The sequence below is a fragment of the Biomphalaria glabrata genome, chromosome 3 (genome assembly GCF_947242115.1).
Source record: "Biomphalaria glabrata chromosome 3, xgBioGlab47.1, whole genome shotgun sequence".
Lineage (NCBI taxonomy): Eukaryota > Metazoa > Mollusca > Gastropoda > Planorbidae > Biomphalaria > Biomphalaria glabrata.
In genome coordinates, this window is record NC_074713.1 from 16,615,688 (window position 1) to 16,630,198 (window position 14,511).

Consider the following 14,511-nt stretch of genomic DNA (forward strand, 5'->3'; position numbering starts at 1 on the left):
AAACAGAACAAATGATGTATTACTTAAGTGGCACATCTTCTCAGTAAGGGGGAGAGAGAGGAGTGAGAGAGAGGAGTGAGAGAGAGGAGTGAGATAGAGAGAGAGAGAGAGAGAGAGAGAACAAAACAGAGAGAGAGAGGGGGGTGCGAAAATTGGCTTATAGAGTCTAAAGAGAGAAAAGACGAGAGAAAAGAGAGGGAAAGGGGAAAGATTAAACAAAAAAAGAATGGAGGGGAGAGAGTGAGAGACAGATAGATAATGATGAAATATATAATCAACGTAATATTACAATTATAGTTGAAAGGATGCAGCATATCTACAAAAACTGAATGTGTACAGTACTGTAGCTTTCCATTTACTCTTATAAATTCCATAAATTCCGACCATTACAAAAAGCGAAACTCCTTCCACCTACGCTCTTCAAAATAAATAAACTGCGTTCGTTTGACTTTGACTACATAACAGACGTTCAAATTATAAAGCTGTCACAGATTAACAGCTACAACAAAAAGGTCCCACGATGAATCGAGGAGATATTCTGAAAGTAACACTGCTTCAAACAAAATGGCTGGGCTACAGAAAGCAGGAAATTTGAAAAGCTCTTCATCCAAGCTTAAAGATGAATGCTGGGATATTTAAAATACAATACACTAAAACAAATACTGCTACAGTAAAGTAATAAATAATCTAATAATATCATCGGCGTAGCCAAGGGGGGGTTGGGGTTCAACCCCCCCCCCCCCGAAATGGGGGGATCGGAGTTTAGTGACTGATTTTTTGCTTTGATTTTGTTTATTTAGGTGAGATTTTAATACTAAACCATCACTTGCCCCAGCACAACCAAAGGGGTTTTGAGTTTAAAACCCCCCTACCAGGGGTTTTGAGTTTTAAACCCCCTACCTGGGGTTTTTGCAGTTAACTCTCCCTCTTCTATAAAACAAAACCAAAAAAAAAAATGAAAACGAAAATCCCCTAATTCTAAGAGCACAGTTAAGGAAGATTTTGATTTTTAACCCCCCCTCTAAAATTTACGATAAAACCCCTCTTCAATATAAAAAAAAGCTAATTACGCACTCAAAATGTTATTGAGCGTAGCTAAATGGGTTTTGACTCAGTTTTGAGTTTAAACCCCACTTCAGCGGGGTTTGAAGGTAAAAAATACCTCTTTAATAATAAAAACAAAGCAAATTATACACTCATAATGTTATGAGTGTTGTCAAAGGGGATTTGAGTTTAAACTCCCATCCAGTGGAGTTTGAAGCTAAAAAGTACCTCTTCAATATAAATAAAAGCAGATTACTCACTCTAAAATCTTTGAGCGTAGCCAAAGGGGTTTTGAGTTTAAACCCCTCCCCTGGGGGATTGAGGCTAAAAAGTACATCTTCAGTGTAAGAAAAAAAGCAAATTACGCACTCAAAATGCTATGAGCGTTGCCAAAGGGGGTGTTGAGTTTAAACCCCAATTCAGAGGGGTTTGATGCTAAAAATACCTCTTCAATATAAATTCAAAAAAAGCAAATTACACGCTTAAATTATTTGAGCGTAGCTAATCCAATCGGGGGTTTTGAGTTTAAACCCCTCTTCTACAGATTGCTTTTTTTTTTAAAGTTTAAAACCCCTCCAGATGGTTTTGAGTTTAAGATCCCCCTTTGAGGTGGAAAACCCCAAACAAATGATTTTGACGATAAAACTTCTCTTTTCGATATAAAATCTAAGCAAAACACAGTCACTTAATGCCAAGAGCGTATTCAAGAGAGGTTACACATTTTTACCAGTGGCAAGGTTCCATTAATAAACTGCAGTGAATAGTCATCTGCCGAAATTGAAAAACCCTAAATGTGGCTCAACAAAGATGGCTAAGACAGATTTTAGGAGTCAGTTATAGAGATCGGGTCTAAATCAAGGAAATCCTATGCCGAACTGGGAGTCGACCCTTTAGTAAGATTGTGAGAGAGCGACGCATGAGGTTTGCGGGACATGTTCTCCGACAAAATGAATTACGCATAAGAAGAATTGCAATGATATCCTAGTACAACTTGACGCCACTCATTCACAGAGGTCCTCATGGCATGGGGGAAGAGGCTTCAGACATTACCTGTGACAGATTTTTATGAAAACAGCTTGACGTCAAATGCTAAGTCTAAGTCAGTAAGAATAGCACATTAGGTTGGCTTTTAATAACAGAAATAGTGCTTGGCTGCGGGGCTTCGCCTCGCGCTGGGGGAACTCCTAGCGCTCCCCCAGACCCCCTTGATAATAATTGCGGGGAATCTACAATTTTATGGAAACAGCTTGACGGCAAGTGCGCCGAACGGCGCGGGAGGGTCTAAGTCAGTAAGAATAGCACATTAGGTTTTTGAAATAAAACTTTTTAATAGCAGGAAATGCACTGTAGATACCTCAGAATATGCATTTTGTTGGCTTTCAATATCAGCGTTCCCCCAGACCTCTTTGCTAGTAATGCTACATATACATACAAGTGTGAGTCTCAAAAGTAACAAGCATCGAAAGAAACAACACTGCTAACAGAGCAGACTATTTTAATAGTACAAACACAGCAATTCAGAGAGAGAGAGAGAGAGAGAGAGAGAGAGAAGTAAAATCAGAATGCATAGAATTGTACAGACCTACTGTGATATTTACATTGGGCTTGTTGTAATGACATGAATCTGCCACGGTGCTGTAAACACACACTTGTTTTGCAGGGTCATAACTGAGTGTGGAGTTACACGCCCTTATGACTGTAATGTGGTTGAAACATTCCACATACAGTGCGCAAGTGTTGGGGTGTGGATGTTTGCCTGTAGCCCAGTCATAGATTCTGCACCAGTCCTCACCTAAATGTACAAATACAACTATATAAAGATATGCACAAAATCTTCCTTTTTTTGTAGCATTATTAATGTAAACTTATACATCAAATAATCTATCTATATACATAATTCTCTTCATGGCTCAAGCGTTGGACGAGAAGAAGAAGTAAAGGAAAGATCACTCTCTTATTTCTGCGGAAAGTCACCCCACGAAAAAACAAGAGGGGGGAGAACAAGTATTCACCGGTCACTTTTATTCATTCTTTACTGCGTACAGAATTACTTTAGGAGCCTTGCGTGTAGCAAAGTCATAGAGTATATCATAATAATTTTATTTCTTACATAGATCACGCTCAATAGCAAGAATTACCAAATGTTTCAATCTATCTACGAGAATTGTTGAACTAAAGTACAAAAGAAGCTTCTTTCACCAGATTCCAAAATTACGGGATAATGCCGTTGTTTTTTTTTATCTCGCATAGGATTGGCATTTTCCATATTGAATGACACCCCAAAATGACAATTTTTGTCTATATATTTCAGGAGATTGGTATGAGTTTTCTAAAGATTTTAATAATTTCCGGATATTTCCAGGACTTTTTCTCGTATATTTTGCAATTTCAGGAGATTTCCAGGAGCTCCAGGTAAATCGACAGGAGGCCGCGGGAAAGCTGTTATAATTTATACAATGGTTTAATTTAATAATTTATACAGCTAGAATTAGCGCTGTTCCTATGAAAATGCGGGGCCCACTGCGGTCGCATAAGTTCGGAGCCCACTGCGATCACCTAAGGTCGGCCCTGCGAAATAGCGGCGTATACTACGCCACCGGTCGACTAGTGTAATAAATAATAAGAGAAACTGCCTGTAGTTTTGGAACAACCTATTATTGATAATAAAATTATTGCTAGAAAAAAATAAACATATACTAGAAGGACTATTTTTAAACAGTCACGAGGCTTGCTTTTCTTTTTTTTTAATTCAGACCACTATATTATCGCTAACGACATTCTTGCAACGTTTTTGAAAAAAAATGGTGATTTGTTCTATGAGGCGCTACTTCAGCACACCTAAGGTACCTAATTATTTTATATCAATTTGAAGACAGTATATTTTAAAGGCTGGTATACTAATTACCTTTTTAAAAATTGTTAATACAAATTCATAGACTTTTGTTGGCCAGAACATGCGATTTTTGTTTATGCCTGTCATTTCTCTTTCTAGCATTGAAGCCAGATCTATCCCAATATGACTCGACTGGCCATATCTGGTCTGTCACGTGAACCCATTAAACAGTATTGGATACTGTGTCATCTCAGTTCACTCACCTGGTGGTACTGTGGTATTGGATACTGTATCATCTCAGTTCACTCACCTGGTGGTACTGTGGTATTGGATACTGTATCATCTCAGTTCACTCACCTGGTGGTACTGTGGTATTGGATACTGTGCCATGTCAGTTCACTCACCTTGTGGTACTGTGGTATTGGATATTTTATCATCTCAGTTCACTCACCTGGTGGTACTGTGGTATTGGATACTGTAATGGTATTGGGTAATGTATCATCTCAATTCACTCACCTGGTGGTACTGTGGTATTGGATACTGTGTCATCTCAGTTCACTCACCTGGTGGTACTGTGGTATTGGATACTGTGCCATGTCAGTTCACTCACCTGGTGGTACTGTGGTATTGGATACTGTATCATCTCAGTTCACTCACCTGGTGGTACTGTGGTATTGGATACTGTATCATCTCAGTTCACTCACCTGGTGGTACTGTGGTATTGGATACTGCGCCATGTCAGTTCACTCACCTTGTGGTACTGTGGTATTGGATACTTTTATCATCTCAATTCACTCACCTGGTGGTACTGTGGTATTGGATACTGCGCCATGTCAGTTCACTCACCTTGTGGTACTGTGGTATTGGATACTTTATCATCTCAATTCACTCACCTGGTGGTACTGTGGTATTGGATACTGCGCCATGTCAGTTCACTCACCTGGTGGTACTGTGGTATTGGATACTGCGCCATGTCAGTTCACTCACCTTGTGGTACTGTGGTATTGGATACTGCGCCATGTCAGTTCACTCACCTTGTGGTACTGTGGTATTGGATACTTTATCATCTCAATTCACTCACCTGGTGGTACTGTGGTATTGGATACTGTAATGGTATTGGGTAATGTATCATCTCAATTCACTCACCTGGTGGTACTGTGGTATTGGATACTGTAATGGTATTGGGTAATGTATCATCTCAATTCACTCACCTGGTGGTACTGTGGTATTGGATACTGTATCATCTCAGTTCACTCACCTGGTGGTACTGTGGTATTGGATACTGTAATGGTATTGGGTAATGTATCATCTCAGTTCACTCACCTGGTGGTACTGTGGTATTGGATACTGTATCATCTCAATTCACTCACCTGGTGGTACTGTGGTATTGGATACTGAAATGGTATTGGGTAATGTATCATCTCAGTTCACTCACCTGGTGGTACTGTGGTATTGGGTAATGTATCATCTCAATTCACTCACCTGGTGGTACTGTGGTATTGGGTAATGTATCATCTCAGTTCACTCACCTGGTGGTACTGTGGTATTGGGTAATGTATCATCTCAGTTCACTCACCTGGTGGTACTGTGGTATTGGGTAATGTATCATCTCAGTTCACTCACCTGGTGGTACTGTGGTATTGGGTAATGTATCATCTCAATTCACTCACCTGGTGGTACTGTGGTATTGGATACTGAAATGGTATTGGGTAATGTATCATCTCAGTTCACTCACCTGGTGGTACTGTGGTATTGGGTAATGTATCATCTCAGTTCACTCACCTGGTGGTACTGTGGTATTGGTTACGGCGTCGTTACATTTTTCGGTAGTTGTGTAGCTGCAGCTGTTTAGTCTTGCATCATAGGATGATCCAGGTGGACAGGTCACAATGGCAATCAGTCCGTTAGTACAGGTTACGTACCTGTCACAGTAGGTGGGGTGAGGGTGATGTCCGTCTGGCCAGTGGTTAATCTGGCAATAATTCTGGCTCGCTGTAAGACATGCAACAAGAATGAAATATCGACTTGATCTTTTGACAATAGTTAGCAAGTCTTTTTGTTTTAATATTTGCATAGCATAATTTTCAATTTTATATAGAAGTTTATTTTCAATGATATGTTTATTAAGCTTTATTCTTTCAAATTGGAAGCTCATATCTCCTTCGTTTGTTTTTACTTCTAATGAAATTGCCTATAATTGCATTATATACTGGCTCGTGCTCAGTTCTAAAGCTTAAGTAAACTAAAAATGTGTTACAAGAAAGGTAAAAAGGAACAAAAAAAAAACTAATGTATCTCGAATGGAAGTATTTGAATCATTAGACAATGTCATACAAATGTAAACATTGCCGAACAAGTAAACTGACTAGAATAAAGGTCATTTTTATAGCATCTGACAAAATTAGATGTTACTAGCTGGTACCCGTGCTAGGATAGATTGATGACATAGAGAAGAATGTTACTAGCTGGTACCCGTGCTAGGATAGTGTGATGACAGAGAAGAATGTTACTAGCTGGTACTCGTGCTAGGATAGTGTGATGACATAGAGAAGAATAAATCGTTAAGATAGCCCATTGGTAAACATATTTAAAAAATAAGTAATAATAAAATTTCAGGGGGCTTGTAACGTCGAGATCATGTTAATTTGTTATTAATTTGGTTTGAAATTATTAGTTTCCTTTGTTTATACAACCTCATGGTAATGTGAAAAGTACAAACGTGATGTGGATACAGACAGTTGAGTTAGTTGTTAACCTGGACTGGAAGAGGACGTTCGTTGGCGTTTGTTTTTAGATGACGATGGTGGCTTTGTTGAGTGTTGATTGAACAAGGAGTTTTTGTAGTTACGGAGATTTTTCTAATATTATAACCCTAGATGATCCAGGAGAAGAAACTGACATATACTTCTATACACTAAGCATGCATATAGGTAACCCTGCCGAACCAAGTAAAAACAAAGGCGTTTAGGCTACGAGGCCTTCATTAGCTGCAAAAAAAAAGACAAAAAAACAAAACAAAATAGGCTTAAATGAACCTATCCGTCCGATGCTGTTCTCTACTGAATAAACACCAGCGCAACTCATTTTTCCTGTCTTCACAGAGAATAACATCGGACAGATAAGTTGACTTAAGCCTATTTTGTGTTAATAATTTGTTTTTTTTTTGTTTGTTTGTTTTGTAGTTGATGAAGGCCTCGTGGCCCTAACGTCCTTTGTTTTTACTTTGGCCGGCACGGTTACCTACATGCATGCTTATTGTATTTTATATACAGCAGTTTACCCCTGCAGAAGAAAAATTGTATTTTTGAGTCTTTGAACCTATACATCGATGCATCTATATTTGTATTTGATGACAAAACTATATTACAACCTTATCGAATAATGAATACCAAATTACCTGAGAAACCAAGTCGGCTGAAAAATATAACAGCCAGTATTTGAATCCCTCTTATCATTCTGACTTGTTCTGGTGTGACCCTGATAATGTCAGATAGGATCGAATGTCTAGTCATTTTATAATTCAGCAGTACTTCATATGGCGAAAATTCAAGGAAAAAAAACCAAAGATGACCAGATTAGAAAATGTAATTAAATTTTTTAAAGTTTCTCAAAATAGAATCTAGAGACCCTATAAAAACAGTGCAAGTTATTGTTTTAAAGACTGATCAAATTTCTTTTATTATCTAATTGTGTGTATTTAGTTTTGTGCAGCGTGACCTAGAGTATCACAAATTGTTACTTCCGCTCTTCCCAGACTGTGTGTCCGAACAGTTGCTACAGTTTGAGAACATTTTTACATTCTTCATACCCTCCTTCCCAATGATTTGGATTTCAAAGCTATAGATCTGAGCTGTCTTTAAGATAGCTCCTCGTGTAAGTCTTAAGTTTAGAGGCCTGAATTATGAATCTAGTTTAAGAACTAGGTTTCTTTCTAAAGCCATTGGCTTGTAGATCTAGGTTTAATTCAAGATGCTAAAAGAAAGTGGCTTCGTGGGCTTATCTTTCATTGTTTTTAATAAGTGGAAGTCCATCCGAGAGTTTACAAATTCTATTCAAGCATTATTCCTAGAGCAAGCCATTCCTGAACAAACACAAAAATGAGATAAATAACAAGAAATAAGCCAAGCGCAGCGAGACCATTCGTTCTAGACGTGATAGAGTTAATAAGTCTCGTTTTCACGTAAGTAAAGAACTTATAAATTCATTAATAGCGCACACAAAATAAAACAATGCAGGTTAATGGCTTACATGGCCAGATAAATCTATAGATTTAGATAGTAAAAGTATCCATTTGTTTTGCATTTTAATAATGGCATTTGAAGTTTTTATACCAGCCTATATCCCTGTTTGTTTTCGTTAAGGGAATAAGTTAACAAACTAAGTGACTTCCTCAAGACCATAGTTTTGGTTTAAGGTCAAACTGTTCTCTTCCACGAATCAGAGAGAAGAGATAAGGACACACAGCGTCATGGTACACCCAAGTCAGATGGAAAAGTTCGCTGGGATTGTTTTTTCTCTTCGTCATTCACTTGAAGTTATCTATTTGTGTACATTACAACATTGGCTCCATTTCATTCTAACGTTGTAATAATCTAAATGAAAACTTATCTCTGACATTAGAAGCAAACCGAGCATGGATCAGCTCATGGAAATGTGATAAACATTCAATGAGAGGAATATCTGGGCATAAGCTTTGCTCGGGAGGATGTCTTCCACACAGCAGTTACAACCTCTACACGCAGCCGATACAGTTTGCAATCAGCGGCGTCGCTCTCTCTCTCTCTCTCTCAGACCTTACTGTGTGATAATTGCCACACTGTCTGTAAACATGGTTTTGTCTGTATTCATTTACCGTGCTTCTGCTAAGCTTCAATCCTTTATACCAAACTGTAATCTTAGTGTTTAGAGAGGCCTGAATAGGTGTTCCAAGATCTACTGGAATAATTAACTAGTAGGTCACCACGTGAATAAATCTAAGAAATAACCAAAATGTTCCGCTAAATACTTAGAATGTGTGAAGTGTAGTGTATACATAAAGCCTATTTTTATTGTCCCATAGACTTCGCTTTAGTTTGAATCAACAGCTCGATGAAATATTACTTTATCATACTTTAGACGTTACCTCAAAAGAGAAGATAATTACGTCCTAAGTGTATCCATCTATCACATGCATGTTAATTAGTGACTGGTTCTGCTAAATCGTTGGTTTTCCTGGCAACTCATTCCATGTTCTAATAGAATTTGTGAAGAAAGAGATTTTGTATACTTTTATCCTCGCGCATTCTATTCTAAGTCTTGATCTCAAGGTCAATCATTGGAATATTATAGAGTCTAGTAGATCCATACATTCGTTTAAGTAGGATTTTTCTCAGGGGGAGAGGCGGGGTAAAAATATTCCATTGTTTTTTAATCTAACGTTCATTAGTTATTAAGAGAAAAACAATCGCTCTATAAGTTGAATAAAGGAGGTATTGTCTTTTTTTTTAAAGTGTTTTAAAATTTTCTTCTGTGCCAAAATGTCTCTAATTTTATTTTAATATTGTGAATATTTGTTTGTTAAACATCTCACAGCTCAATATTGTGTCTGTTCTAGTTTCTTTATGTTTTTTTTTAGATAAAGGCTCCTAAAGAGAGCTTCAGAACTAAGTAGGGCCCTATATATTTTTTTATATATAATATGTAACTGGACCCTGAACATATACATTAGTACTACTAATTTATCGATATCACAAGTTAATATCGTATGCAGAAAACTATGGTTCCACTAGTAAGGCAATTGTCTCAGAATGTCCTCTGCAAAGAAATGCATTCGTTAACTGACCAAGAAATATGCAAATCCACGAAGATGCAGACTATAACTCTCTAATTCCTGAATCCACATGTGCACTTTCAACTTTCGATGCCTTCCAACAAGAAGTGGCTCTACATTTGATCCCGTAACAGTAACAGTAACAGTTCTGTCAAGTTGTATATTTCTATTAACAGTTGGACTTCAAGTTTATAGAAAATCAGAATGTGTAACCAAAAAAAAATCTACGGTATAATCACAACTTTAATTATTTTGAATTGAATACTTCATTACAAGCACTTGAAACTATTTGATATAACTAAAACAATACAGAATCATAACATCGGGCAACTAAAAGTTCCTTCTACTGTATACAATAACATATCAACATTCACGGATTAGATAGATCCTGGTCAACAAACTAGTCGCTGACAGATATGTAATGATTGTAATTAAGTTAATTCTTTGTAGAACGTCTTTATCAACAGCTTTCTATATAAAAAAAACAACTTGCAAAATGTGTAGGTCGCAGCTGGGGCTGCGTTAGCCACGTGTATGCTACACTTCTCAATAATCTTCGGACTCGAAGACAAGCCTTTTATTATTTATTTATTTTGAAATGCTGCTTATCAATAGTTATTTGAAATTATATTGGACTTATAGACATGTTAAATCATTTAAATGCATTCTTTCCCTTTCAGAACAAACGGAAACATTTTGTTTACAATGTAAGTAGGCCTAACCTGTAAGACATGAAATACTAAATTTAGTCACACAAATTATTCTCAAAACATTATTTTAGAATATGGAACTATTTTGTTGGAGTGGCGGAGACGAAGGTGTAAGGATAATTAGAATTTACTAGAGTGAGCCGTCAGCTAGTCCGGAATATTTGTGTTTGTTTCATAGAGAAGTCTGGCTAATAATCATCTCTACAAATACACAGATAAAAACAAAATCCAGTTACAGTTTTTGTTTTAATTATATTTCAGGAAGTGTGCAGTTAGCAATGAATAGAGTTTAAAAGGAAAGCTTTTAACGAAGACAACAAAATCATAAGCCCAAACAAATGTCACTTTATACTAGTAAGATAAGATAGGACTTCTAGTCGGCGGTAGACTTGGTTGAAATGTCTGTTGATTTGGCATGGACCAATCTTTCTACAAAAAATCTATGTAGACAAAACGTTCTATTTCTAGGTTGGGATTGAAATGAAAAGGAATCTCAAACTGCTTCTCGTAAAGACCCAGAGAACCCATTCTTTAGGGTCTAGAACTTTGTTGACAGATATTTCTAAAACTTTTCTGAGTAAACTTACCCAGCGGGGTGTAGGTCAGAGCCCCGGCGGGTTCTGGCGTTCTTAACTTCAAAAATATGGCATTTACAACGCCTTTCTTGTCTTAGAAATGTAAAAAAAAAAAATAAAAAAAAACGCCAGTGTTTGCTTTCAATAAAAAAAATTAAATTAAGTTTAATAATAAAGAGGCAGCACCGGCTAAAATTTTATGCGAAGGACATTCGAGATAATATAGCGCACGGACGTCTGTAATGGGCGTGATCTTGGCGTTAAGTAAGACGTCTCTGCCGCGAATCTTTTTTTTTTTCCACAAAAGTCGTCATTATAATAAAGTGAAATAGTCTGAAGAATTTAGATTTTTTGAGACTAGAAAGTCAAGAAAAATCACATTAGCAGACAATTTTTGAAATGTCTTCTTCATAAAGTTTGAATTAATACCGTAACGTAAGCCTCTCGCGAAAAAGGTATACATTTTAGGTCTTATTAGATTATGAAAGACGTATTTTAAATTGGTAATGATGTAATTTTACAAATGTTTAGATATGGATTAATAACTACAATGAAAGTAACTTTTTTCGCCCCTCTTTTTTGTGAGGATGTTGCGACTCCCTTGAGTGCACCTCATGCCTCAGTTTGAGAAATGCTGGTAGTTCAGTGTCATCTATTCAAGATGCTAAGCACAAAGCCAGCCTTTGGCTAGAGCTAACAAACAAGGATTTAATAAACAGAAACAAACAGCAAGAATGGAAATCCAAAATATAGTTTTTTATTTTGTCTGTTTTGTTAGATTTTATTATGTACATGCATTTTATAGTAAGATAATGGCTCCTACTCCTCCCACCTCTTTTCCCGTTTTTTTCTTTGACCAGAATTCATAATTCTCCACAAGCAAGTTTGAACATAAAAGTTTGTTGTGTTTTTTTATTATTAAAAATTTCGGCAGATGCTCGTTTTCTATTAGTACATCTTGCAATGGAGAATTGTAAAGAAAAATGTATATAGTGAGAGTAAATCTACTCTATTTGAGAAGCACTTATACTAACAGAATGAAGAACATGTTTATAAATTAATCTTTGACAAATGTAAGTGTAGTTTGTTTTTTTTAAGATATAAAATTTATAAAAAAAATACATTACTACAGGGTCAAGGACACCCAAAGTTTTTCTATGAAACTGGGACAATTGGAACATTTGTAATGAAGCTGATTACAAAGAAAAGTTACCGAAAGTCGCAGAGCACGAGAAAAGAATTGAAACAAAAAAAAAAAAACAGGAGATAACGGATTCATTGTGTCAGAAGTGGGGCACAATGTGTAGGTGACACTTGTGGTTTACCTGGCCACGTAGCATTCTGTCATCTTCCCTGAAATTAGAGCTAAAAAAATGTGGTGAACGTTTCTAAGACGGTACAAAGTAACATTGTTGTCATCCCATTGGTGTCCATCTTGACTAGCTTCCAAATAAGAACTGAGATGACATTGCCAGTAGTGTGTGAGTGTGAATATGCGCGTGTGTGTGTGTGCGTGCATGTGTGCGTCTGAGAGAGTTTTTTTACGAGGAAAATTGGCCTATGAAAAAAAACAAAAATAAAAATAGCTGAGAACATCAGTTCAAAGAGAAAAACAAATGTATCATTAAACCTAAGAGACAACATCTACATTACATACACTGACTGATGCATGCATATAATTAAGGATCATGACGGGAGAGTGGAAATATCCATTGGCGGATAAAGTTCTTCCCACGAAATCTAGACGGAATTAAATTATGATCTGCATAGAATAAACCCACTATACATACTCCTCTGCGGACTCCCGCATTTATAAAGCTACGAATTCTCCTATTAAGAGAATGTCAGACAGATCATACTGTCTCAACAACCCAGTATAAACTACTCGATGTGAGAGTCAGATTAGAACGTCGCGCTTCTTTTCCATAGAGCAGACGTTCAGAGTTCAGCAGCACAAAGCTGGCTGGATGAAGGTAGTCAAGAAATATCAGTAAAAAAAAATACTTCTTTCTTTAAGATACTTTGGAAACAGATCTTTTAGTCTTTTACTAGTTTGTAAAACACAAGGCCTCTCAAGGGGCCGGTGAAAGTGATGATTTTTTATTATTAATTTTTACATAATTAACTTCAACATTGAACTGCAGTTCAATCTGCATATTACGCTATCAAGCAAAGGGCCAAAACTGATTTAAATATTTCAAAACAAATGATGAAGCTGATTTAAAAAAAAAAAAAAAAGACATTGATGATTTCGTTGAATTGCACGCTGGTAAAAAAAAAAAAAAAAAAAAACTCCACTGCTGAAGCACAATGTTCTAAAATAAAAATTCAGCTCCTAAAAAAATGTGAATTTAAAATAATTTCAGCTTTCTGTAAGGTTAAGTAAAGACGATTGTTAGCAAATATTACATCTTCTATTTAAATGCTTGGTTTATCGACGATCGATAGCCCCTTGCACTTTTGTTCTCCACCCCAAAGTTTAAAAAAAAACAGATTTTTATTTGTCTCCTCTTTGGTAAACTATGTGTAGGCCTATATGCAATGTTACCATGGCAACAAAGACAAACTGTAAATAGTGGACAACACATTACAGCTATATTTGGCTATGCAAAGCTATCTAGATGATCTAATTTAATAGGTTTCATTCATTCCGTAGTGACAAGAGTATTTTATTCATTTTTTTCAATACTTAAAATTTCTTACACTCAAAAACATATAATATCAATTCAAAAAATTACAAAAGTTGTAACAATATATAGTATCTTATGAGTTCATTGGTGATGACAAAATGAAAGACAATTAAAAATCATCCTTCTAGTAACAAAAATGCATCCCATTTTAAAAAAGCAATTCATATTCTGGTGTAAATACTTAGGAATACACTTATAAATCGACTAAGTGTAAATATTAGTAAATAAACCCAGAATATGTCAGATGCTAATTGATATTTTACAATATTTTTCTTACAGCCTGTAGCTTTCAAATGTTTTTTTTTAATAAAATGGTAGTAGGCCACAAAGATCTAAATGAAGGCATTGTTCCCATATGTCTCTCTGTAAAATTGTTTATATATAAATAATTCCTTACTTTTGAATGCTAATATTTCATTAAAAGAATTGGAAACAAACCAACACGTATTGATAACAAATGCCTCTTTGTTCAGAGAAAAATGAAGACAAAAGTTGTGGCAATAGCTATATAACTTAGACATTTGTTAAATTTGACACTTTACGTTTAAGGACTACTTTCGTCTGGTATTTATGGTAGGAGGCCGTGTTTTCAAGTCCTTGCATCTTGGGATGTGACGTTCAGCAGCCGTCTCGTTGAACTTCCGGCCACAGTGAGGACATGGAACAAGGTCAGGGTCAATGGTGCGAGGAGGCGGTGCCAGATTTCTTAAGTCCCCGCCTTCTTTCTCGATCTGAGTCACTTTCTTGGCGTATCTGAGAGACTCGATGAAGTTCTGATGCTGGGTACGCCAGTTAGATTTCTTCTTCTGTAGAATACATAATATAGTTCATAATATTAGCTTTGGAACGG

The 14,511-nt window shown here is 36.4% G+C and overlaps 1 protein-coding gene and 1 long non-coding RNA gene across 6 annotated transcripts in view; one reads left to right on the top strand and one right to left on the bottom strand.

The window, feature by feature from the left end:
* Positions 1-8,144, bottom strand: part of LOC106073914 (collagen alpha-1(XII) chain-like) — a 42,609-nt gene extending 34,465 nt beyond the window's left edge. For 2 of the 4 annotated variants that reach the window (XM_056023677.1, XM_056023674.1), the window contains exons 1-3: positions 7,275-7,419; positions 5,660-5,869; positions 2,627-2,836 (exon numbers count right to left, since the gene is read on the bottom strand). In XM_056023677.1, coding sequence (XP_055879652.1) covers positions 2,627-2,836; positions 5,660-5,869; positions 7,275-7,389 — 535 coding nt within the window. In that variant the 5' untranslated portion in view covers positions 7,390-7,419. Of the gene's footprint in view, positions 1-2,626; positions 2,837-5,659; positions 5,870-7,274; positions 7,420-8,125 lie in introns of those variants that run through there. The other 2 variants (XM_056023676.1, XM_056023675.1) reach the window with 2 other exon arrangements.
* LOC129925147 (uncharacterized) lies at positions 7,554-13,618 on the top strand. 2 transcript variants are annotated; one of them, XR_008776931.1, is made up of 3 exons: positions 7,554-8,057; positions 10,367-10,393; positions 11,558-13,618. It is a non-coding gene; the product is annotated as an uncharacterized LOC129925147 (long non-coding RNA). The 2 variants fall into 2 exon arrangements; XR_008776930.1 differs by lacking the exon at positions 11,558-13,618 and having other exon boundaries at positions 10,367-10,627.
* The last annotated feature ends 893 nt before the right edge of the window (positions 13,619-14,511 follow it).